Genomic DNA, 26,180 nt, shown 5'->3' with positions numbered 1-26,180 from the left:
TAAGGAAAAGATCAGAGAACCCCACTCCTTCTCAAAAGTTTACCTTCATCCTTTCATCCTTCCAAGCCACTGTTAAAAAAAACAAACTGAAGCACATACCACTATTAAGTGTATTCATCCTCCCACACCTCTACAGGTGAGGAAGCACCATACCCCCAGGTTCCACTGCCTGTACCTACCATTACTGTATTGCTTCACAGCTTCAAAGAGTAGATCCAAGAACATTCGTATCTCTTCTGGCAGTGAGCCGGCAAGAAATCGCAGAACGATCGACATGCGAGTGCCCGCTGAAGACTTGCCCTGTGTTTTGCTCCCTGTTTTGTTTCTCATTCTGCCATAGAGAATTCTTCAAGAGCCAAAAAGAGGTTGCATTAGCTTTCAGCAAGCCACCTGTTTCCTAGTCTCTTAATCTGCAGGAGAAACTCCATTTAAAAATATTTGCTAGTGAGAACAAGCTGAGTGGAAGTCTCCCTTTCAGGGTCTCCACTGAATTACACATTGTCCAAAAACATCCCAGTGAAAGATCAGCTTCTGCTACTACAATGGAAACTTTGCTGGACACTTCAGGTATAAAACTAGTTATCTGCACAATAACTTGCATCACTGTATCTTAATAAGTGGCAATACTCAGTGAACTGAAATGTTCTCTCAGTTCTCTGTAAGCCTTAGCAGAAACAGTATTTACCAAAATGCTGTATTTTAAAGAAAACACTATTTGCATAACACATTACATAAATGTGTTAATAAGGAAACTGTAGAGAACATCACAAACTAAGTTGTCAAACTATATCATTAACTACAGGTTTATCTCAACTGTTTAAAATGAGAAGCAGCAGCATTACATCTCTGCTCATGGTACTTTGCTCTGAAACTTTCAAACTTGCATGTCATGACACACCTCATAAGAACAGGGATGAGATACGGTCGATGCTCCATTTTCACTACGGCGGTCTCCTCAGAAATACTGAAATGCACTATTTCTTCTTTAAAACTCTTATCCTCCAGCAGCCTTTGCAAGCTCTCCCTTAAAGTAATAAACATTATTTGAGGGCAGGTAGGCGTTATAAAAATAAACAGATAAACACGTACATGCACCTATATCTAATTAATTACCTATCTAATCTATCCTGTATATAACATATTACAAGTACTATGTTCCCACTCTTTTATAAAAATATATTTTAAAAGCCAGCAAGTTCAAGCTAATTATGTAAGAAAGTACTTCCTGGACAAATTCTGCAGAGATTATTCAACCACAAACTACAGTTTCACGCTGTCACTTTCTCTGGGTGATCATTAATAAATCATCAACACAAAAGACCTCTTGAAAATTATGCAACTACTAAGCACTCACTATTCTGGGGCAGAATGTTGCCCCAGAAGTGTTGCCATTTTCCTGCAAACAAAAAAGAGATACTGACTAACCTCAAGACCTTATTTTATGCTTCAGATAGAAAATATACAGCTGGCTAAAATTAAAATTTATAAATATGTCTTCAACAAATACAAGAAAAGCTCTCTCTTTGAGGCAACTGACCCCAAGCAGGCTTCTGATATGACAGCAGGCTCATTTACCAATGTTGAAATAATATAAAACTTTTACCTGTATGGCAGTAGATGAGGATGCTTGTATGTCATTATACAGTCAAGAGCTATTCTCTGTACATTCTGGTCTTGATGGGACAGTAACTGCAAATGGCAAAAGAAGGAAAATAAGTCCCTATCTAGAAGATGGAAGTGCTTACTGAAAATAGTGAAACAACTCAAAGGCTCCAAGCTCAAGCAGGTTTTGGACTAACTTAGCAAAATGGGAACAGAATGTATGTGCTGCCATTATAAAGCCAAGATGCAAATACACAACTGTCACTCCTAAAAAGTGGACATTTTTGCCGGTAGTTGATATATACTTCCCCTCCTATGTACCTAGGAGAATTACTTGTTTTTTCATAATTGTCTTTTGCACCACTGTCAGCTTGCATTTTCAGCCTTCAAAATCAGTTACCAGCTGGGTATCTGGGAAAACCAGATTAAAAAGCAGACTACCCAAATCATCCCAAGACACATTGCATCACCTGGGTATATAATGCATTCAACTTCGGCTCCAGATACAATGCACGAGGATTTGAGAATTTAGAGAAAACTTGTAAGTGGGCTATTAGCTGCCTGTAAAGCAAAAGAAAACAATTATTTCTTAAAATAACCAGAAGAGACAATCCTACATTATCACAAACAAACAGGGTTTTATTAAAATTGATTAACAAGAAAGAAGAAAAAATATCACAAGAGGATCCCAAGTCTACAGGTCTCCATTTCAGAGACACAGCAAGAGGTATCCTCTCCTAAGCAGCTCCTTCCAGATGTCACTTCACTGCACAGAGACGATCATTTCCTCAGTAGCATCAGATGGGCTCAGCTTTTGATAAGAAAGGAATACAGTCAGCATGCAGCTTACTTCTCTCTGCCAGTCCAGCCTAGAACACCATACAGGTGAATTTACCTCTTTCTTTATTCACTTGTCCTTAACTAGTGTCCATTTCACTCCTATCAACATGAAGGGCTGCATTTAGCCACAGACTGAGCTGGACTTACGCTGGGTTGCAAGCACAGATGGGAGTCACTTCCTCTAGAAGTGGCTGTGTCACCCCACATCTGCCCTATCTCCACCTTGTAGAAGGGGAGAGAGGTGACCAGGATGAGGAAGATGTGAGATCTCCTCAAACATATGCACTGTGGGGCTGGCAGAGGCTGTGTTCAACCAGCTGCTCCCACTGAACTCTCCAGACATTTAGCTGGGTCACCCTCCTCCATGGCTGGGCTCACCCAAAGGACGAGTACAATGCCTTCTGGCAACTCCATGCTGAGCTTGGGGCAGGCATGGGTCCTCTCACTGCCTCAGCCAGACGTCACAGGATGCAGGGTATAGCGCCCGAGAGCTCTCCTTCCATGCCAGAGGCCTGACTGCATGAACCATCTGGGGTAAAGACTCCAGAACTCATTAACATGCCTCTGGTAAATCTTTTATGCCTTTGCTACTGCTACCAGGAACTAATGTTTCCACTTAAGTATACAGATATTTTGAAGTGGAGGTTGAGGAATAAAAAAAACCTAAAAATCTTGGACTGTCACTGTATTTTAATTGCTGCTAATTTGCAGATACAGGCCAGAGTCTGGGAACAAAATTATAAACACCTATAAGGTACCTGGAATTAAATGATAATTCAGGTTACATATCAAATACTCATTGTGTTCCAACATGTAAGGTGACATTTTGAAGTCCTCCATCATTACAAGGACCATTCCTTGCAGAAAAAGCAGCAAAATACAAATCTTTGTGATGCATTTGTAATGGACAGCGGTCATCAGGGTAAAAAGACTCTGGTTAGAGAAATTGTGGAGAATTCGTACAAAGTGTCACTTTCTCTGTGTATTCAGCACTGCAAACAATGACATTACAACAGCACGTAGCTTCAGTCTAAAACCCATCAAATAAAAATCCTTGTCCCTAAACAGACCAGGACCAAGATTTATAACAAGTAGGCAATGGCAGAATCCCAATATTAAAATATCTAAATGAATAGTCTCATTTTTCAAAGTGTTTGGCAACACCCATGGTCTTAAAAGACCAACAGACACACACAGAGAAACCAGAGGAATGCAGATACAATGGCCAGAATGGCTTCAGAATACCACACATTTTTTGCTTAAAGTAACACAAACCACAGACTGTCAGCAGGTAAGGAGATAATGAAAAAGTCTGGGGAGGGTCTTTGGATGTTTATAGTACTGCACAGCAGAGTTTCTGACTCTGAAGTGGTTATAATCCATTGAAAAATTATGAAATGCAAGCAAAAGAAGAAAAAGGAGTATGTATAAAAACATAGCTTTTATTTCAACATGAGCTGCTGAATCTGCCCTTCTGTGAAAGCACTAGCAAGGGAAAACTAAAAATACTTACTTAGCAGCAGCTCTTCTTGTTTTCCTTTTCAGTAGTCCTACAGTAATCTGTTCCCCTTCCTCTTTTTCTTCTTCCTCCTCCTCCATAGCAACATCATTCATCTCTTCACTGGGTATTTCTTTTGCTGCTACTGTACTGCTAGTTTTCTTTCTAAGATCCTGAGATGGAGCCACTAATGAATCTGCTGGGTAGTACTCATTTCTGTGGTTATTAAAAAAAAAAAAAAGGGAGGAAGCAATTAAGAAATGTAGTATTTTTCAGAGTTTCAGGGCAAGAACAACTGAAAACTCCACAATCCACCATTCTCATTATCAATGCCACTGTGTCTTGGGACACTATATGGCTAAAAATTAAAAAAAAAACCTATTTCAGCATGCGTATGCTCCTCTGCCTACAAGTGGCAGAGCTATAAGGCAGTGAACAAATACACTAAAGGAGACTGGAGGTACCTGGTTGAGAGGAGGAGAAAGACATGAATCATTGGATTACCAGAGGTCTGTAAAGAGGTTATGTGAAGGGCATAGGGGTTGTGTTTGCTTGAGTGGGCAGGTGAAAAGTGAGTATAGCAGTGTGAGGAAGTGAGGAAACTAATCTGCTATAGTATGGTTCAATTTTTCCAGGAAGGCAAACAAAACATAGGCTTTCTAATCATGGAAAAGGAATATCAGAAACCTTCCCCTGCCATGAGATCACATCTACCCCATGTGCATCATACTATCTGACATGTGCATGCATGCAAGTGCACCACTGCTCGCCCTCCAGCAGCAGGAAATTGAATCAGCCTCTAACAAAACCAGTATTTTCCCCATCTTGGGGGAAAACACTTTGGTCTTCTGTGATTCCAAATTAAAATGTATTTTCATTAAGGAAAAAAAAAAAAAAAGAAAAAAAAAAAACTTTATTTCCACTGAAATTAAGTCAAGAAATGAGAGACTGAGCAGCAGAACCACACTGCCAGTTTCATTTCAGCCTGCTTCTTGTGTGATGTTTCTAACAGAATTTACATTTCAATCAAAAGGTTATCTTCGCTGGAAACAGACATCAGCCATACATTCAGGAAATGAAGTCTATAATGGGACAGCCATATTCTTAAAGCTCAGCAACACACTGAAAGCAATGTGTCCTCTCAACCGAAAAATAAATCTTACTTGCCTAATAAATCTCAAAAGAAGTGGGGAAAGTTCCCTTGACCTAGGCTCCACTCTGTCTGGAAACTTATCCAGTGCTTTCCACAGTAGAAAACGGAAGTTTGTGTGGTCCAGCCGCTCGCTGCAATCTGTTCTAGTCCTCAGCTGCTCCAGGAAGACAGTCCCCACTGCTCCTTCTGGCATCTTCTCGCTTTCTGTTCCAGCAATGCTTTCCTCCTGTTCATCTAGTTCATTCTGCAGCTCCATTTCTACACAACGAATGAAGAAAATCTCTTCAGGTTACTTCATAATCACCAGTAGCAAGGGATCAGTCCCCCATTACAAAAGTAATACTTTTGGTAACATACATGTGTTTAAATAACTGTACTTAGTGCTGACTTGAAAGACCTGAATTGCTTAGAAAGTATTCTAGGATGCCTTACAGGCCTGATGCATCTCAGTTAAGCTCAGTTCTCTTGAATAACAGAGAAGTTCACAAATGACTGCATGCTCATGGCTCTATCATGAAATCATAGATTCCATACACCCACAGGTAAACCTCAAGAGCACACCCAATTAAGACACTGTTTGCAGGAATTCCATTGAATCTAAGGAGCAGAAAGATGGCCAGCCCCATTATACATGTTTTGTCATTGCTCCTGATCAGTCTGGACAGAGTCATCCTTAAACACGGATGAAACTCCTACATGGCTTCCCATAACCTGCAAGTTCCTCTTGTAATGCAGGTGCCTTTTCTATCTATTTCTTGGTGTTTAGGACAGAAGGAGACACAGTTTTCTCCCAAGTCTCTCCATTCCTGCCCTGTACACGACACTGGTAGTCAAGAGCCCTGGTTTTCAATTCCCCCATCACACGTAAATTTGGGGCACATAAAAACACAGTCAAGTTATTCACAATTAGCTGGATTATTGTCATAACAACATTCAGGAGCCATGACTTACCAGCATAGGTAGCAGCCCTCTCCAAATGTTCATACAAGACCTTCCAGAACTGTTTATTCTCCATTTCCTTTGCATGAGAACTAACAAAGCATAAGACAGTACGAAATTAAAAGGAAAATAAAAAAAGCTACGTGTAACTAGACAAGTTAACAACTAACACAATTGGAAGCTTTGATGACTGCTTTAATGTTGGTGTCCGAAGACAGGACATCTGCATGATATAGCTGTTGTATGTCCTTGGCTTTACTCATGGACCCCAAATGTCAGTTGTTATTGAAATAATCTGGTTGTATCTCATGACTTCAAACAAACTCAAATTGAGTAAAAATGTTCTCAGGCTTTCTACTGACCTCTGTACAGTAACATCATATGGAATCAAAGGAAGAATTAGCATGGACATATCTTTTGAAGAGCTGGTTTAATATTTTTTTATTAATTCACTAGTTTGAAGTGGAAAATCCCATACTTTTTAATCACACAACAGAGGGGAAAAAACAAGATAAAGTCACACTGAAAGCAGACACTGATTTCAGTATTTAGCTCAGCTATGACCATAGTACTCTTTAGTAGGATTAGAGGTTTTCCAGTAAGGACAGGAAAGTCAGAGATGGGGAAACTGAGAAGGACTCCTTGCTCCTTTAAGTATTTGTGAAACACTAATCAAATCCTGCTACCCTTGACTCAAAACTCTGATGCTATTTGACTATATTTGTTGCAAGTTCCCTTTAATAGTAAGAAAAACAGAAACTAAGTTAAAAAGTAAGAGTTGAAACACAGGTTGTGATTTATTTGAGAGATCAAATTAATTTCAGAAAACTTCACATGAAGGTTCTCATGCACAGATCTCTCCAATTTTTACTTCAGCTTTTGCTCAGAGAACAATGGAAGCAGTCTTCTGTGAGACAACCACAGATTGCAGCATCCAACTGCATATACTCACATTATGAGTTCAATTACAGGATCCCAGAGAGGGCTGAAGTTAATATAAAGCATTCCCAGTAAATACCGAAGAGGGACCTAGAATGACATACAATACTGTCTTGTCAAGATGTAAAAAAGCAATAGCTGAAGACCAACCAACCCCCTCTAATCTTCCTTCCTCTCAAAGAGGAAACTTTGATCGGGGAAGCTCTCAGAAGTACTACAAGTAATGAAGCAAGTCACACACATTATCATTCCTTGTTTCATAGCTGCATGAGGAAATCTAGAGCCCATTTACTGTAAGCTGCACTGAGATCTAGTCACCATACCTATACACCATGAATGTGGAAAAATCAGTTCAGCACAGCAGATGATCTGGATTGCCTGCCTCCCTCTCGGACTTCAGGGCTGCCGTAGCAGCATTAGGGACCTCATAAAGAGGAAAGTTTTCCCTGAGGAGTCTTCATTGCACTAGGCCTAGAAGCATGTCCTCTGGACTGACTCCTTGCTCACCTATAGGCAGTAGGACTGTCCTACAACCTTTCCTCATAGGAGCTTACAAGTCAAGGTAAAAAAATTATACAGATACAGCAACAGCCAGAAAAATAACTAAAAAACTCCCTCCCATCAAATCCTTGATAATTTAACCAGTAAAACTGTGACCCTTCCAACATCTAGAAAGTGGGGTCCCCTTTAGCTCAGCAGTAGCAGATTCAATAGTCACAGGCATACAAGATTTTCACAGTGCAGCAAGATCCAGAAGCTAGGCTCTCCAATGGACAATGGGACTCCTACCAATGCTGAGAGTATGGCAAGGTCATGATTTTAAGTTTGCTCACGACTCACTTCTCCCTGGAATCATTTGCCTTCCTTTCCATGATATCAAGACCTGATTAATCTGGTTGTGGGTCATTTATCTAGATACCACTGTTATTCTACTAAATATCCAAGAGAACACAATAGTCCCAAGGACAATGGGAGCTATGATCCCCACTAACAAGGAAGTTGTCTAAAACCTGATCTGGGAGCTAACTGATTTTTTTTATGAAATCTTACTAAAAACTCTGCAATCCAAGGGATGGAATAAGAACGTTCTCTTGGAATAAAGGAATGTGACAACTGCTTTTTGACAATAACTACTTACCTCCTGCAAATATCCACTTGGTATTGTAGACTGCACTATATCACATCTTAGTTTCCTCAAATGGAGGAGTTTCTCTCTGTAATCATTCACTGTTGCTGGCACAAGTTCTGCTTGCAGCAATATGGCAAATAGTGGCTGGAGTTCCCCTGTGCCATCACCCTGCACAAACAAGTGACACGCATTTTGTTAAGAGTATCCTTTTCTTACTGAAAGGTATTTTAGCCAAACTACACACAGTCCCACCCATTTTGGACCACAGAAAAAAGTCAAGGGACTTGCTCTGGTTTCCACCACTTAGGCATCAAACCTCACACATCTGAAAACATCAGGAGGCAGGGGAGCCAAAGAGATAAAATTGGAATGTGAAAGCACAAAACTAGAGGACCACCTCTACCAAACACATGCTTTGCTTCTGCAAAGTGGAAAATAGTTCACAGACAGCATCAAACACAGATATCTTTGAAATGTTAACCAAAAAGTTTTAGCCCTACCTCAATCCGTGTAGAAGGTGGATTCTCAAAATGATTTAGAATTCGGACAGTCAACAGTCGGACCTATCCAAAGTGGAAACAAGTCAGAGGCATGCTGGAGAATGCAGGCTACGTATGCAGACATACACAAACCTACACAGAGGTAAATGTTTTCCACAGGAGGCTGATTTCACTAGGTTCCTCCTGGAGTCGAGAAACAGATGAGCTACTCTAGTCTGGCAGGCCATTCAAAATGAATACATTAGGTTCCTGCTCTGATTCACCTCTAGGGAAGAAGCAAGCCTCCTAGGGCTAAATGTTAACCTCTGTTAACTCACGTGCCACGGCTGGCTCTTAGAAATGGTCATGGATGCAGTCTTAAGCAGATATTACGGCAGTAATTGCTTCACAGCCTCTCGTTTTTCCTTTAGCCTTTGCAATTTAGTTCAGTTTACTTAAATTGCATTGTTAAAACAAAAATCACTTTGCATGTGCTCAGAAAAGTAAATTACCTTGGAAACACCAGTGGAAATATTAGGCTGTAACTTCTCAAACAAGTCCATTAGGTTCCCTCGGGAAAGCGGTTCCTGGCAGCCACACAACACCAACCTTGTGTAATAGAGATCAGCCAGCAGCAGCGCAGAGGGGTCTGAAGGGAAAGTGCTAAAACAAGGGAGTGTTTTATTAGCATATAGAGAGCACTGCAACAATACAGATATTTGAAAATAAAGCAGCAGTGACGATAACAATACTAAGGGAAGATTCCACATGACTTCAGACTCTGCTGGCACCAGCAGGCCAGTGAAGTCAGACCTCACCAGCATGCTGGCTTGCAGCCTCAAAGCCCAATTACCTATTACAGCCCAAGAGGCATAAGATTCCTCCTTTGTATTAATCAAGCTTGTCGAGCCGGGGCTAGCAGACTGGACTCGCACACACAACTGCAGAAAACAAATCTGTACAGGTCAGATAAGGACTGCTGCTACTGCCCAGGTGCCCAGTCAGTGATCAACTTCAACAGAAAAGGAATAATGCAGGCTTAGGTGAGACACCAGGAATCCTGCCTGCCCAAAGGGAAATCTCCTTCTGCTACCTTACATCCCTTGCTCCAAGCCACTTTCACACTCCCAGCCCAAAGCTGTCAGAAAAGCAGCTCCCTGCTAAGACTTCCTGATCTGGGCAAGCTGCCTCAGACACAGGCACCATGATTTCCAACTGAACAGGAAGCTCAAGCCACCAAAGACTTGGCGATGCTCCAGTCAACAGTGATAGGAGATGACAAGTTCAGCGGGATTTGCTGGAGAGAGATGAACGGTCTCCCTTGACCTCTCCAGCCACTCAGTTATGTGTGCTAATTATAAGTAGAACAGAGTTACAATAAATAAAATAGAGCATACAAAACCTCCTCCCACTGTGGAACAAGCATACACATGGGTATGTAAGGACATGGTGTAATCCTAACACCACCAGCAGTTCAGGCTTTTGACATAACTCAGAAAGTGCTGTTCCTGTCTCTTTTACCACCATAATGTAACACAGTTATTAAGCACAGCACTCCTAGGTAAAACTAGAACCCACTTATTTGACACACTACCTTGCAGCTGTCTAAAAAAGGTTCAGTTTGCAGAGAAAATGTCACTGAACAGGCACTACATCTACCTGGTCCTCCAAATAAACAATGTCTACACTACCTTACATAACCACAATACTGAAGTAACGTGCCAGCGTTGACAAACAGGCAACACAAAAAGAGGCATTTAACAAGCCTCCACACAAAAGCAAAGTCAACTCTTTGCTGTACCAAGGAGAATTACAAGGTATCACAGAACGGGCAGAGTTTACTTACGTCACCAAACTCTTGACACGCTCCACAGGTAACAAATGGAGTATTTCAGAAGACTCTGCCAAACTAAGAAGAGTACTTACAGCTTGGCAGGCCACAAACAGGCTTCCTGGAGCAGAGAGAGAACAAGAACAGCCTGTATATTTACTCAGTTCTCAATGACTTGTGTTTGTACAGTGCTGAAATGGTCCATCAGATTAGGTATTAGGATTCAGATTAGATATTAGGAAAAAATTTTTTACACTGAGGGTGGTGGAACACTTGAACAGGTTGCCCAGAGAGGTAGTAGATGGCCCATCCCTGGAAACATTCATGGTCAGGTTGGACAGGGCTCTGAGCAACCTGATCTGGTTGGAGATATCCCTGCTCCTTGCAGCGGGGTTGGACTAGATGAGCTTTAAAGGTCCCTTCCAGCCCTAACTATTCTACAATTCTATCCTGAAATGGTTGGATCCCAGAACTGGCTTGTGTATTTTCTAACCATTATCATAACTCATAAAGGAAAGCAAGCATCCAGGAACCCTCATTTGGGAGGAGGGTGAGGAAAATCAAGCAAAGAAGCGTAGGATGGTACAACAGAAAGCAGGAGTGTAGGACTGAGGTTGCATTTGTTTTCTCTTATGGGCAAAGGAAGACATAACAATGTGCATCTTGCTAGCTGGTACTAGCTGCTACTACTGTTATCAAAGATGAGATCTAAGAAAAGAGTAAGTACACTGCCACTAAAATAACCATGACAGCATGCAAACCCTGCAAGCAGGAGAGAACAAAGGGTTAAATCAAAAAGGACTATGCTTGACAAAAACTAGAGAAGAAAAAGCAACAGAGTCAATTGGCAGATACATGTCAATAAAGCGATTATAAAGGGAAATGGCCAGACTCTAGATAAGCCCATTCAAACCAAGGAATGATGAACACTGAACCTGGGACATTCCAGTACTTGCTTATACTTTGGCACAAGGCCAAATACTTGCAAGCCCCCTGAGTAACATCTGCCGTGTCCAATGCAAGCTCTATTAAAATATTTTTATTTTCTGGACAGAGAGGGAAGACAGCCAGTGACCACCCATGCCTGTAGAAAAGATGCAGTACTTTAGAACTGGTGCTGTCACTTAGGTCAGAGACAGTAATGTCCCAGACTACTGCAGGTTTGGAATAGTCTGACTGGAGCTTGTGAGCCAACAGTCTCTTGTTCACTTGATTGCTTCTGCCTGGATCTGGTTTAGATTGATTTCCATCCTCTTTTTTCTCACTTTCTTCTTTTCCTTCCCAATTATCTCTTCTCTCCTTCACTTTGCAGAACATCTGCCACCCCATTATTATTACCAACAGCAAATGGAGAATCATTTCCTGGAGGGTGTTTCCTCCCAGGCTTTGCTTTTCTAGTTTCACTTGAGCTGGTCAATTCGTCAATACATTTTGGGTACAATGCTACTGCTATTCATTTTCATGCTTTGTGTCATCAGAAAAACTGCTTTACATTCTTTTAATATATCACCAAAAAGCAAATAAACAGGAAATAACCTTAACTGACCTTTGCAGAGGCTTCCTTTGTCAATGGCTGTGAAGAGAGAGTCTATAAAACTTGTCACACGGGGCAGAATATTTTCTTTATCCATCGGTCTGTCCAAAATAAATGGCAAGACTTTTATATTTGTGTTACACTGACACCAATGCACATATGAACGCTTTCTTTCACATCTATCTTGTATTAAATTACAGATAGCTCACCTCAAGCTTGAACCAGCAGCAAACCATTTTTGCTATTTCTGATTCACAATTTAAGTTGTAGCATTCATCTTTTGTCCAACTATTCCTTCCACACAAGAAAATTGTAATTATTGAGAAAACCACTGCCAAGAGAGGGCAGTGCTTAAAACACTGAAAGTGAAACTTGTCAAGAACATCTCTATGTACTAGAATATAAATATAGCATTTTTTCACCTTCTAACCCTGGTTTCCTCAAATTAGGATTATTAATCATTGTCCTTCCCTTAGTAAAATGTTATCAGGCAGATAGTGAACTGGACAGTACCACATAAATACATGACAATAGTACCTTAGAATATCCTTTACCTAATATGTGGCAGTACAACCAATGCAAGCCAAGGCTGTGAGAGATCAGTGATGTCTTCCTTCTCCGGTAAATGCATTAAAGACAGCACATGATCCAACACTGGTACTTCTGCCTTTCCTCCTTGTCTTTTACTTGTTTGTTGCCTTGTATTAGAGCTAAAATAAAATCAAACTTTTTAGTAACCCACCACTGCATATCAGAGATTGTTCCTTTCCCCCCACCCCCATGATAATCAAACATTACATTTGCTACTTCTAGCAAAAAGGACTTGGACAACCCAAGAGATTTTTTTTCTTTTTAATGCCCTTCACAGCACAAAATATCATCTAGTCATGCTGAGGAGCCCAAAACATGGCCCAAAAGAAACTTCAGGTCTTTATTTCATGTTCAAATAGTATTTCTAGAAGGAAAGACACTAGTTCTCAGTTGGACACTCTCACAACTAGGACACAGAGCCTCTAGGAGCACCTGAGAGTTGTCTCTGTGATTACTGTTAGGAAGTCATGATCATGCTGACACAGATAGATTGATGGATGATAAAAAACAAGTGAGGTAAAAGTCTGGGGACTAAAGGAATTACAAGCTGCAGGCAGAAAGCATTGACACCATACTGGAACATATGAACAGGAGCACTTCACACCCCAAGGACAGCAGTCTATCAATTCCATCTGGTGCTTGCAAGTGGCTGCATAGGCTCCACTCTTCAAGAAATACCGAAGCTAACAAAAAGACAGTATCAAGAATAATTAGAGGTTTAAGAAACAAAATTTACGAGATAAACCTCAAGGAATTAGGACTGTTGGTCCAGAGAAAGAAGATTTCAGATGTTTTTGACGATCAAAGCCCGTTATTTGTAAAAGCTAGATGCAGAGAGTAAGAAATAATCTGCTCTCTATGTTCCCTGCAGATAAGAAGCAATGGACGTAAACTGCAGTAAATTAAGTTTAATTCATATACTGAGGACTGGGGAGAAAAAAAAACCAAAACAAAACAAAACCAAACCAAACATCTGTTTAACCATAAAGACAGAAAAGTACTGGCACTGACTGCCAGAGGCAGCTTGGGAATGTCCAGACAGCTTTCAGGACTAGTTCAGGACTTACTAATTCCATTCTAGGTAGGAGATGGGGTATGCAACTCTTGAGATGTCTCCCAGCCCTAATTTCTGCCACTGATATCACAGGAGCACAAAAAAGTCCCAAGTAGGACCAAGGTCCTCTCAGCTATGTACTTCATACCACTGAAAATCCAGAGAGATCAACAGACAAAGAAAACAAGGGAAGAAAACCAAATTGAATTATTTTGACTCAATCTTCTGTTCCCTAAACTCTAATACCTCCACTCTATTAAATAAAAGCCCACAGAGTGGATTGCTTTTAGGAAAGATAAAACCTTACATAAAAGACAAGACAAGTCACCGCTCTGCAGGCCTAAGTTTCGAATTACCTGAGCTAGAGTAATTAGAACAATCGTTATCAGTAGATTAGCAAGGTCATTCTGTGCTTGACAGTGGCTACCCCAAATCTTTCCAAAGAAGCTCCAGGGGGAAAGTAATCACTTCACTGCAACAAAGCTAGCTTAGCAACTAGAAGCAGTCAAGCCGTGCCAGCACAGTGCTGTATTTGGGTTAATCACATGCCCTTTGGTACCCAGCTGTGCTCTATGGTAAGTACTGCTGCCAAGAAAGCTCCTGGACAAGACATATGCATACAGGGAAGAAAGATCAGGCACAGGCAGGAGGTTAGTAATGATGAGAACCTGGACTGCAGCACTCACCACAAAGATGCAGCTTGCATCTTGGTGTAACAAACCCCCATCATACACCTACTGCAACACTCGCTTGTCTTTTTATATCAGTGATAACCTTTCCAGAGCAGTATCTCTTCTCAAATAATCTTAGAAAGAAAAACGGGATCCTACTGTATCACTTGATTTGCAAATCTGCCAGCAACGTCGACATTTAACAACTCTGGCAAATACTGAGGGCCAGCATTTATGTAGCTCTGCAGTGCCTTCAGGCCTGCAGCCATGAAGACTCATCTAGGGTTTATTAAACTTGAGAAGTCTCACCTGACAGAGGATTCAGTGAAAACTAGAGGATACTTTTCAAATGCCATTGAACCAATAGTAGGAGGCTCTGCTTTCTCCAGAATGAGTTTAGCCAGAACTGCCATCGCCTCATCCTTTGTGAGGGCATCTGTGCCAGAGAAACAATGCTCAATGTACGCTAGAAAGCATGGAAGAAAATGCTAAAGGGACAAAAAAAAAAAAAAAAGTCAAGGATTGGCAAGTCTTTTTAATCATAATCAAATCCACAAAAAAACACACTAGCCCACAAGTCCACTCCTTTAATTCCCAACAGACAAGCTGCTTTTCATGAGCACAGATAACTGTCACCTTCTCCAACCCTGAGCACCATTACCAAATGTCAACACAATGGCATAAGTAACCTCTTCCATTCTTACCAGATCATACCAGAAGTTTAAAACATCACGTCAATACACAAAAATGCTTCAGCATACAAGGCAGGTAAATATACTATGGATTTCCCAGTTGTTCCCTTTGGCAACAAAAATTTTTAAAATGCACAAAAGCTCCAACCTACCCTTTCAAATTGCTTCATTGTGAACATCGCTTCAGAGAAGTCCAAAAGAAAGTGCTGTTCAAATCCACTTGCAAATACCTGCAAGATACAAATGAAAGGTTGACAGGAACACATTAAAGAGACATTTCACAGTCAACTCTCCATTACCCATGGGACATTTTTTCTGGTTTATGAATCAGTCAATCTCTGTGCTTCTGAAGGACCCAAGATAGGAAGAGTTTTTTGAGATACCCAGGACCAGTGCTCCTCAATGCTGAGATGTGCAACACAGAAATAAACACCTAGATCTCCCTTTCCCAGATCCTTTAGAAAACAAGTACAGCTTTAAGCCTCCTCCACTTTAACAGAAGCCCAAACAAGTACCCTCAAATGTTTGAAGGACCACGTCTCTTGAGCAAAAGTGGACTCAAGCCACAGGCAGAAGCAATTTTACTTCAACACAAGCCAATGTTGAAGACCAAATGAAATTTGATCTTTTTAAAATAATTGCAACAGTCTTGTTTTCCCATTGTAAACCACATGACATTTTATCTTTCAAATATTTTTTTACATACACAGTACAACTACAGTCCACACTGTAAACTGCAAAATTATAACATACTGTAACAGGAAAACTGAAATATCACAACTCCATAATAGCATCTCCTATTAATCTTTGCAACTTTGCATTTGATAGGAATGTAAGCACCTGATCCTGTCAATGCTTCAGGAGCAATGCCAGTACTGAAATACACCTACCTCTGTACTTTCTAAATCAAACTGCACTTGCCTGAACCTTGTTCACGGGGCAAACTATGCTTACTAAATGCTTGGCAGCCTAGTGAAAATTGTACTTTTTTCACTAAGTCCAACACACTGACCTGCTTTATAAGGCAAGGCAGAATATGACCCTTCTCTGTTCCTCTCCTTTCTCTACAGAGGCTGTAGGTGTTCGAATCAGAGCCTGGTTTTCATTGCAAAGATGTCTGCCACAGTGGCACTGCTACACTGACAGTCTGTGTAAGACTGTCAAGGAGTCCCAAGACCTCAGCAGACACTATTTAAGGCATGAGGCAGCTTATCCCTTATCTGTGCAAGAAGGCTAAAGGGAACCTTATAGTATATTTTCCAGCCTGACGCGGAATGTCCTGAAATCAGCCTGCTCTAGGGAACATAAACTCTGGGATTTCTGCTGTAAACAGGAGTCCTCATTACCTTCTCAATAGCTTGCTTGGTCAAAGAATCAGGCAATACAACATTCTCAGCCAGTAGGAATGCAGAAATGGTGTTCAGCAGGGTCTTGCAGCAAGATGATGAAAGATCTGGTGTTTGTAACATTTTTATTAAAATCTGAAATGAAAGAGAGAGAACTGATATTTGTCTATGAAGACAGTGACTGTCTGGTCTGAATGACCTGGGCATTCAGGAGGGCGTGGTGTTCTAAGCTTCAGCCCACAGAAATGAATCCTAATAGTCCTGTCAAAGTTTGAAGACACTAAACCTACATTTGAACCCAATGGGGTCAAATCTAGGTGAATCTGGTAGAATTGCTCTACCATTTATAGGACTAGGTCTCCTCCACAGTGGCAGGAACTTGTCTTTAGAAGCAGCAGCCCACTATCCTTGCTCATTTAAAGGAGGACTACACCAGCATTACAGTACAGAGGTAAATTCTCATGGGATTGGAGAGGTAGCAATACTCAAAATAAATGTCTCTGCTCACTGAACTCAAATCCCAAGATGAATAATGCATCAGAAACAGTAAAAGTCCTTCAGCTGACCACACCTCTTCCATATGCAATTGATACTTCTCTGGCACACCAGCCAACGTGATGCTCTGACCTACCTGACAGACATCTTCAGGCAGTGAGATTTTGGATCCATTCGCATGTTCCACTAGGATCAGATAAACTTGCAGAACCCTGTCCATCTGCTCTGAAGCCATACAGCAGTTGGCCTTAGTTATTTTCCTCTGCAAGTTTAAGAGTGACTCCTGTTTAAATAAAAAAGTAAAGCAAAATGTTTCAGAGAAATTATCAGATCCTGTTTCACTTACTACTATTTGAAAGGCATTCTAAAGAATCAACATCTCATCTGCCCAGCAAACTATCGTTGATTCTCTCATTCATGTTCAACAAACTAAACTTTGCAGAAACACTATGTGATTCCCATTATGTAAAAACACACATTCTGGATTCCTCGGACAGAAACACAAATACCTCCTAAGATGAGGGTCTCCTGAAAGGCCAACACGACATACAAAATAGCAAAGAGGAAGAGAAAGAAATACTTGGCCCCAGTCCCACAATGATATGGAAGCACTCAGCTTTCACTGAAACTATGAGAACTTAAGCACTTTTACAGTTTATGCATTAATACGCTAATGTGGATGCTGAGAGGTTACTCATATCATCTACATTATACAGACCATGGAGCTGCTCCCATCACTATCCCTTCCTGTCAGAGAACATAAACTCTCAACCTTGATCCTATAAATTGAGCCCCATTTAGAGAGTTTACCATAGACTATGTGAATATTTCTGTCTGAGCAAGATATTCCCATGCACCCACCAGTTCCTGGGGTAAAAAAAAAAAAGCCTAATTAAAAATAAACAGAAATATGTCACCAATTTTCAAGATTTCATCACAACTGCAGATGCTGAGTGACTCAGCTCCCAGGGATACAAAATAGCCCATGGCAAACCATTCTGTAGCTCATGACAGTCAGGCAGTAACTGCTATCATACTGGGTGAGGCAGAAGGAACAGGACTGGATTTTCTGGAAGACTACAGATAGTCACAGGGAAGGAGTTCCAAGAAGGAACAAATAGGACTATTTACTCATGCTGGAAGGACTACCCTAAAGTTCACCCGTACCATTTCCTCCAGTTTCCCATTTCACCCCTCTGAGGAACACAACAGACACAGACTATGTTGTCAGTTGCAAGAGTTTTCAATCCCCCTTAGCAAATCCCAGTCACTACTAAGAAAACCTCTAAATGTTGGTCAGGTAAGTAAAAAACACTTGCCAGGCCCTTGCTGAGTGTTCTACATCACCCTGACCCAACAGAGCATAGCCCACAGCACTCAGCTGTGCTCTCTCAAACCTCAGAGTATAACCCCTAAGCAGCAACACAGGAACATCTGGACTGAAAATGCTATGATTTTCAGTACTTGGCTCCAAGCCTTAAGCTTGGCTCTCCACGTTCAGCCCAGCTCTTCGCCGTAAAGAGAGCTGCAGGGCAAAAAGCTTCCCCTTTACTGTCACAAAGTGGTTCTGGAACCACCAATATACCTAGTTCAGCAATATAAAACAAGCCCTAGCACTCCCACCCCAGGAAGTGGTCTCCAATGTCTGCACAGGCAGATCCTACAAACCCTTCTTCCCCAGCCAGGGGACTAAGCTCCAAGTCTCACACACAGCAGTTCCCTTTTCACTCACAGCACATCACAGTCATCAGCATCACTCTGAACTCACAACAGGGTAGGATTTTTCCCACGCACATGACACTGTATTTAATGTTTCCAAAGTAGAAAAAAAACCCAGTTCTAGTCCAATAAAACATGAATAGTTTTCTTGATAAGTGTGCATATTACTTCAGTCTCTCATGGATTTAAAAAAACAAAACAAACAAAAATCAGTGTACCTCCAGGCACTTGAAGACAATGTCAAAATGCTCCTTATGGATATGCACTACAGCTGATCTCATCATCTGCTCAAAGGCTTCTCCTACAGTTACCCACGGTAGTTCAATTTCTTCTTCAGTAACAGGCCCCAGCTTTAAAAGAATTAACTTCATAGCCTGCATAAGAAAAGACCACATCATGTCCTTATACTTAGAAAATAAATCTAGCAATCCTAAAATTAGTTAATGCAATACACTGCTAAAATATTCCACTGATCTTGATTCTTTCTAGAATGACTATAGGAAAAAAAAAAGGCTATCACTTAAAATCTGAAATATCAGCAAGCAGTACTATTTTAATATATAGGAATACTGCATAAGAATTACTAAAAACAACCTTCCTATCTCAAAGAATATTCTTAGAAGGCTTTCAGATTCTATTAAGCAATGAACGGCATGCTTATCACCAAGGATCCACCGAGGTGAACAAGACAACACTCGGTGGTTTCACCGAGTGCTGCCTAAGGCACCATTACACCCACACTGAAACCAGCAATCTTTTCTTGTCTTTACCGTCTCTGCACAAGAGTGGAACATGTTTCGAACACCCTTGCACATCTCAAAAAATAGCTGTCCTACACCTTCCACCTTCTCGGGGTGCTCCCCCAGGTCCTGAAGTATTAAGTTGAAGATTGCATTTTTATCAGAAACCTATAAAACATGAGAAAAAAAAAAAGTTATCTTCTGTTCAGTGCCGCTACATGAATAAAGGCAATTAAATAGCTCCACAGCACCATGCTACTCTCCTAGTCCTGCCTTCCCACAACAGTTCAAAGTCATTATTTCTGTAATCGCACAAGGAAATTGACATGAGAAAAATGATCAGCTATTCAGTAAATACATTCCCCTCCCACTCCAAGATGTACACAGGTCTCCTGAGCAGCTGAAATGTGTGGTTTTGATTATTCTTATGATTTTAGGGTTAAACACCTGCATAAATGCACCATTAAATCAGTCCCAATTGAAACACAAAGGTGACTGCACTGCTGTGGAAAGGGACATGTATCAGCTGAACACAGAATCCAGTTATCCAAAACTATAACCACAGTCGGGAATATTGCCAGGTCTTCTGGACCAAGATTTTAAAACTCTCCATTTCTGAGGATTTTACTTGAAGTTCAGCAATTTCTGAAAACAACCAATCAAACAAATGTGCTTTATTAAGGTCTCTCAACTTAGGACAAAAATGAGGATACTCAAATCTGACAGCCAGTCTCAGGAATTCTGGCTTTTGTATCTTTTGTCTAAATAAAAACCAACAACTACCACTCCCTTTTCTTACTCAATGAAAGGCTGCTGTCTCTGATCTCGATTGATCTGTCTGGGAATGTCATATACTCTGATTTTCAGGAGTGTAAAAATATTGTCAGAAAAACTTCAACTCTACAAAGGCCTTAAAGCACTAGTGAAAAAAACAGGGAGTAAATGTGCATTTACAACTTAAAGCCTCCCTTTTGCAAGATTACTTTACCATTTCTAGTCATTTTAGATAAACCAATCATAAATATTTGGTTTAACTGCTCTTAAAATAGAGAGTGCTAAAGCCTCTATTTGCCACTGACGATACGAAGTGCATGACATTCTCAGTACAACACTCACTAAAAATGACAACCCAGGACATGCTGAATGCCAGTTCAGGTGTCGTTAACCATTCTTTGGAGAAAACCTAATATTACACATTGAATCCAAGAACCATCAGAGAATGGACAAAGTATCAAGTACAAACACCTCACTTACCTTTCTCATTAGAAAGACAAAACTTTCAGCAGCAAAATTTCTGATGTGAAGTTTGTGATGAGCCAGTAGGGTGCTGTACAGGCTACAAAGACACAAAGTAATCCACTGTCTTAAAGGCAATGCAAGAATGGCCATCAATTGCTTTTAAAACTTATGTTTTCAGTTTACATTGCCACTTTGTACAAACACTAAGAATTTGTCCTAGAGAGGGCAAATATCTTCCTCAACTTGATTTCTTTCATGGATACAGAACAGTTTTGCAAAGAAGGTCAAATGACAATGCTAGGCAAATTAAGCTCCATTCAGAAATACCTCTAAAATCTTCAGATCCACACAGATTCAACTGCAGCATCAAGATTTTCAATATATACACTCAGCAGCAGTAAGTGAAACCAAAGTTGATTTGATGAGCCTGATTTGTGTATCAGTTGAGCCAACAGGCTCTCCTGTGCACTTAGAATTTTCTAAAGATAAAATTTACAGGGGACATAAATATTTGCAGTTCTCTGTTAAGTATCAGTAATGGTTGCAGGTGCCTCCGCACATGTTCAGTGCAGAGCAAGTTGTGCCTCAGATTCACAGCCAAGCAGATGTTTTTTCAATATGTTCAACAGCTTTTGCTGGTCTGAGGAAGAAATCTGTAACCTCTCTTTTGCTGCATCTGTTCCAAAATGAAATTAGGAGGACATAACACGGACCCACTGGCTGTGACAAAAAGAAGAGCCCTGCTATCACAGCAATGTAAGACTGAACAAGCAGTGATACTGAGTCAGGCCACAGGTCCATCCAGCCCAGGATTTAGGCTACAGCAGTAGCCAGAAGCACATGTCTGGGAAAGGTTTAAAAACAGGGCAAGTACATACAAAACCAGCTTTCAATCACCTGCAGCTCAGGCACCCCCCAAGCCAGAGGTGGCTGCTATGCATTTGGTAACTCCTTCCAACCTGGCCAGTTTCCCTTTGAACCTGTGCCAGCCTTCCACATCCATAGCATCCTGTGGTAAGGAGTTTCAAAGCACAGAAAACTATGCATATCTCATCTGCTCTCTCACTAAACAGACAGGAAGAAGGGAAAAACATAAAGGGGAAATTGCCAGGAAAGGACCAATTAAAGACTCAAAGGAATGCATTAGATGTCATTAGTCTAGGTGTCTGCAATTTGGAAAGACAGAAATTATAAAGCTATGGCTGAGGTACTTGACAGATACAGGAGACCTGTGTTGAATTTAGACTTGGACACAAGTTTCCAAGATGACTCTGACAATCCAGTGGCTTTCTGAGCTTTGTTTACCCAGCTGAGATGGATGCTTCCTCTCCTATCCCCACAGGAGAAAAGGAGACCGAAGGCCCAAATCTGCAGCTCAACCCACATCCCTCCTCCAATATAGTGGCCCATGAAAGTCAGCAGGATCTCAAATCGGTTGCTTACAGTAAGAAGGCTAAGAGTCTCTCAGAAAGCTGGGAAAGCATTCTAACAAGTATACCGAAGCATTAAGCCATGTATTCGTGTAGCATTCACATTTCTACAGCATCTAATAACTGCTGATCAAGACAGACATCAAACACGACTTTTACCTGTATATGCTGTCTATGTCCTTCACCATCAATCTCCACAAGTATTTGTAGAGATAGGCAAGAGAGGTAAAAGCCCATTCCAGCAGCTCTGTGTCCTGTGTATCCAGTAACTTGGTGATGGCCAGGAAAAAGTCATGAAAGTGAGGATAGAAATCAGCCTGAAGATCTCGAGCCAGCTGCACCACTAGACTGCGTTTCACAAAATACACCAGTGTTAGTGCATTTAAAAAAAACCAAACCAACAATAAAAACCTAGTCAAACATTGCATAACCCAGCACAGTCTCTTTGGAAAGAAAGACAGCATCACCTTTACTTCTCTCTTTTATTTAAATATCACCTATTAGGCAGCTGTCGATAACAAGAATCTTAAGATTTAGAAAAAAACCCAAGTCAATAAAAGTAAACAAGAAGATATAAATGATAATATAAATTATAAAAATGATTATATATAAATGGACCAGTTGGAGAGGGTCCAGAGGAGGGCCACGAAGATGATAAAAGGGCTGGAGCACCTCTCCTATAAGGACAGGCTGAGACAGTTGGGGCTGTTCAGCCTGGAGAAGAGGAGGCTCCAGGGAGACCTGATAGCGGTCTTCCAGTACATAAATGGGGCCTACAGGAAAGATGGGGAGAGGCTGTTCAGTAGGGCCTGTTGCGATAGGATGAGGGGTAATGGTTTTAAAATAAAGGGAGGTAGATTTAGACTGGATATTAGGAAAAAATTTTTAACAGTGAGGGTGGTAGAACACTGGAACAGTGTTGCCCAGAGAGGTGGTGGAAGCCCCATCCCTGGAAACGTTCAAGACCAGGCTGGATGAGGCTCTGAGAACCTGATCTAGTCGGGGATGTCCCTGCTCCTTGCAGGGGGGTTGGACTAGACAACCTTTAAAGGTCCCTTCCAACCCAAACTATTCTATGATTCTATCATTCTATTAACACCAAACAAAGCACATCAATATTCTGTCTGACACTCAGTAAGCACTCAGGCTAATTTGCTTGCCTTGTCATACTTGGAACCATAAAGCTCTATCAGGGAAACATGACCACTTTGGACATTTCATGGCTACATTTTTCTCAGGTGCAATAAAGAGAAAGAACACTCACAACAGGACTCATGCTTACTTGTAATACCATCAAGGCTTCTGACTGCATTTTGTCACCATATACTTACTTTAACAGGGGTTGATAAGCAAGACTGCCTTCGACTTTCAAATGTGTCTTCAGGCTCTGCACAATGGCGCTCTGGTAATAGACCAGCTGGTTGAAGGACTGACATTTGTTGAACACTTCATTGTAGAATTGCACTGTTCAAAGCACAAAAGAGAAATCCTGAAAACTAGTCCAGTTCCTGGCAAACATGTAGGACATGAAAGAATAATAGCTCTCCAGAGTTCAATCCAAAAATCAGTCAATAGAAAATCCCTCACTGGGTTCTAGATGCAGAAGAAATGTATTTTAACAGTTTAAGAAAAGCAGGAAACATGAATAAAAACGACATACCAAAATGCTGAGTGAGGTTCAGTTCCCTCCATTTCCGTAGTCCTTCGAAAAAGTAGGTTTCAACCTCCTGTCAAAACAAAGATAAAAAAATAGCTACCAACCCTAATGAATGCAGCCTGCAAAAATGAGAGGTTCAAATGAAGAAAATTATCAAGTGCCTTAAATATTTCAAGAATATTTCAAGAAATCTTGATTACTTCATTTCAAATGGTGCTATAGAATTTCCCTGAAAATAGACTTCTCTTTCTACATTCAAAACACATTTGAAAACATTTTCTGGTGACAGGATTTGTTTATATAACTGCTTTTTAGACCTCTGTTGACTGGCCTTGATAATATAAGATGTGGAGCAATAGCCCACACAGCACAAATGCTTTGGGATTTCTTTTGGCATCCTCACAGCTATTGAGTAGGAAGTTCAAAAGAACAATCCAGCAGGCCGGGAGATAATAACCTGCAAAGCACTATACTCACAATGATGACCTATAGGACACATAGAGATGACTCTTCTTTATGATCATTAAAGATATATGCACACGCTTCGTTTATATCCTGTGAATATTGCAACTACACAGCACCGTAAGTCTTTGCAGGTCCAGATCTAGGACTGCTGACTGTCACAGCTGCGTCTTCCATGCTCAGAAATACCCGCAGCCCCACCAGCCACATGGAAACCACCAGGGTGACACTGCCAAAGGGTCTCTGTAGTAATACTGCAAAGTAGGTCAAAAAGTAAAGGGGAACAAAGCATGAAATGAGACTCCAGGAAATGCAGCTCTTCCAGGAGCTTCTTCCAATTTCCCTCAAACAACTTTCTTAAGTGCATATCTAAAAAGGAAACCAAGGTGCTTTTTTGCTATAACCTGCCTTTTCCACTAGCTGAAATAAGAGCCTCTAGCTATCTCTTTTGTATCCATTTTTCTATCCCTTGCTTCCCTCCAATACTTTTGACAATTGTTATCTCTTGACTGAACCTTTCCAAGAGCTGTGATCAATGCTGCTCTCGTGACGAGCAGCGTTGGAACAAGCTGCCCAGGGAAGCGGCTGAGTCAGCGTACCTGGAGGTATTTAAAAGACATGTAGACGTGGTGCTTAGGGACATGGTTTCGTGGTAGACTTGGCAGTGTTAGATTAATAGTTGGGCTCAATGATCCTAAGGGTCTTTTCCAAGCTAAATGATTCTACAATTCTATTCTACTCGTGAAGTGATTTCAGAAAATGATCACAATTGCTGTTCTCACCTCTGCATAGCTTCCAGTTCTGTCGATCCGATGAATAATATCGATATTAACATTGCTTAAGCGCTCCGAAAAGGTAAGAAACTGTAAAACAAAAGAATATACATGGTTTTTTTCAGTCTATTCTAAGAATGGCCCTTACAAGTCTCGCTCAATAGCACACGCACTTCCAAAGATGGGCTGCCAGACAGTTAGTATCCATCAATCCGTAAACAGTTCTACCTGAATTTTAAGGCAAAAAAAATTGCTCAAAACGCCCAGGAGCACGACCGACCTTCTCCCCCCTCACTTGGCACAACCGCCGGTCGCACCCCGCACTGTCTCCACAACGGGGTGAAAAAGATGCAGGGAAATCTGCCCAGACTTCAACACACCGCCCAGCTCTTGCCCTTCTTGGAACAACGCCTAAGTTAATATCCCCACTTGATACTTTCAAAAAAACTAAATTATGTCAGCTTTCAACAGGCTGTGTGCCCCGGGCGGTGCCTGCGCTCTCGGAGGGGTCGCTGGGCGCCGGGGGGGATGGCAGCAGCCGCTCTTCGGCGCGGGTGGCTCGGCCAGGACCCCCTCGCAGGGCTGTGGGGACCCGCCGCGGCCCGCGGCCCTGCCACACCACCCGCCCTCGCACCTCCTCCTCCCCCAGCAGCGCTTCGGGAGCCGGCCGCTACCGTTAAACTAACACCGGCGACGCAAACCTAAAGACCCGGCCACAGAGGCCCGGGCGGGCGCTCACCCTGTGCGTGTTCCCCGACTTGTGGGCTGAGGATTTGCTCTTCATGGCGGTGGGGTGAGGGGGCAGCCAGGACCCCGCGGCGCAGCCCCACACCGGCAGCCACACGTGCGGCCCTAGGCGCCGGGCGCCGCCATGCTGGCCGCGAGCTGACGGGAGGAGGAGGCGGGCCCGCCGGCGGAAGGGGCGGGCGGCGGCTGCTGCTGCTGGCGGCCGGGGTCGGGGCCTGGGGCGGGTGGTAGGTGTTGGGCGGGACCCGAAGTCGTGGTCTAGGGAAGGACGAGAGCGACTTCTGTCCCCGTCTTGCCTTGTCGGTGAGCGGCGGTTCCTTGAGGGCTCTGGAAGGAACCACCTCCGCCCTCGTCTCCGCACTCGGCGGCAGGGCTGGGGCACCCCGGTAGTGGAGGGAGGCCCCAGCGGTGCCTGAGGGAGAGAAATCGGTACCCGGGAGAAAACGTGATGTGGGAGAGCGTAGCCTGGCACGGCCACCGCCCAGCTGCTACAGCACCGCTTTTAGTGCAGACTTCTGTCAGACCTCAAAAAATAAAAAAATAAAAAAAAAAGGCTCATCCCAGACAAAGTACATGCCAACTGAATCCTTGCACAAGAGCAAATGATTATGGACTGATTG

The 26,180-nt window shown here is 41.9% G+C and overlaps 1 protein-coding gene across 1 annotated transcript in view; it reads right to left on the bottom strand.

Moving 5' to 3' along the window:
* The window catches only part of UTP20 (UTP20 small subunit processome component), a 62,780-nt gene extending 37,111 nt beyond the window's left edge, over positions 1-25,669 (bottom strand). The window contains exons 1-26 of the mRNA XM_086750951.1: positions 25,553-25,669; positions 24,823-24,903; positions 23,582-23,648; positions 23,253-23,385; positions 22,081-22,269; positions 20,507-20,588; positions 19,283-19,420; positions 18,731-18,886; positions 16,930-17,076; positions 16,299-16,433; positions 15,105-15,182; positions 14,570-14,748; positions 12,499-12,654; positions 11,957-12,045; positions 10,426-10,531; positions 9,092-9,242; positions 8,601-8,663; positions 8,110-8,268; positions 6,985-7,061; positions 6,045-6,124; positions 5,108-5,351; positions 3,956-4,156; positions 2,073-2,163; positions 1,604-1,689; positions 899-1,024; positions 180-346 (exon numbers count right to left, since the gene is read on the bottom strand). Of these exons, the coding sequence (XP_086607077.1) occupies positions 180-346; positions 899-1,024; positions 1,604-1,689; positions 2,073-2,163; positions 3,956-4,156; positions 5,108-5,351; positions 6,045-6,124; positions 6,985-7,061; positions 8,110-8,268; positions 8,601-8,663; positions 9,092-9,242; positions 10,426-10,531; positions 11,957-12,045; positions 12,499-12,654; positions 14,570-14,748; positions 15,105-15,182; positions 16,299-16,433; positions 16,930-17,076; positions 18,731-18,886; positions 19,283-19,420; positions 20,507-20,588; positions 22,081-22,269; positions 23,253-23,385; positions 23,582-23,648; positions 24,823-24,903; positions 25,553-25,597 (3,226 nt within the window). The 5' untranslated portion in view covers positions 25,598-25,669. The remainder of the gene's footprint in view (positions 1-179; positions 347-898; positions 1,025-1,603; positions 1,690-2,072; positions 2,164-3,955; positions 4,157-5,107; positions 5,352-6,044; positions 6,125-6,984; positions 7,062-8,109; positions 8,269-8,600; positions 8,664-9,091; positions 9,243-10,425; positions 10,532-11,956; positions 12,046-12,498; positions 12,655-14,569; positions 14,749-15,104; positions 15,183-16,298; positions 16,434-16,929; positions 17,077-18,730; positions 18,887-19,282; positions 19,421-20,506; positions 20,589-22,080; positions 22,270-23,252; positions 23,386-23,581; positions 23,649-24,822; positions 24,904-25,552) is intronic.
* Positions 25,670-26,180: the final 511 nt, after the last annotated feature.

The sequence above is a fragment of the Chlamydotis macqueenii genome, chromosome 1, assembly GCF_036417535.1.
Source record: "Chlamydotis macqueenii isolate bChlMac1 chromosome 1, bChlMac1.mat, whole genome shotgun sequence".
NCBI classification, from domain to species: domain Eukaryota; kingdom Metazoa; phylum Chordata; class Aves; order Otidiformes; family Otididae; genus Chlamydotis; species Chlamydotis macqueenii.
This window is presented reverse-complemented; position numbering and strand designations above follow the sequence as displayed.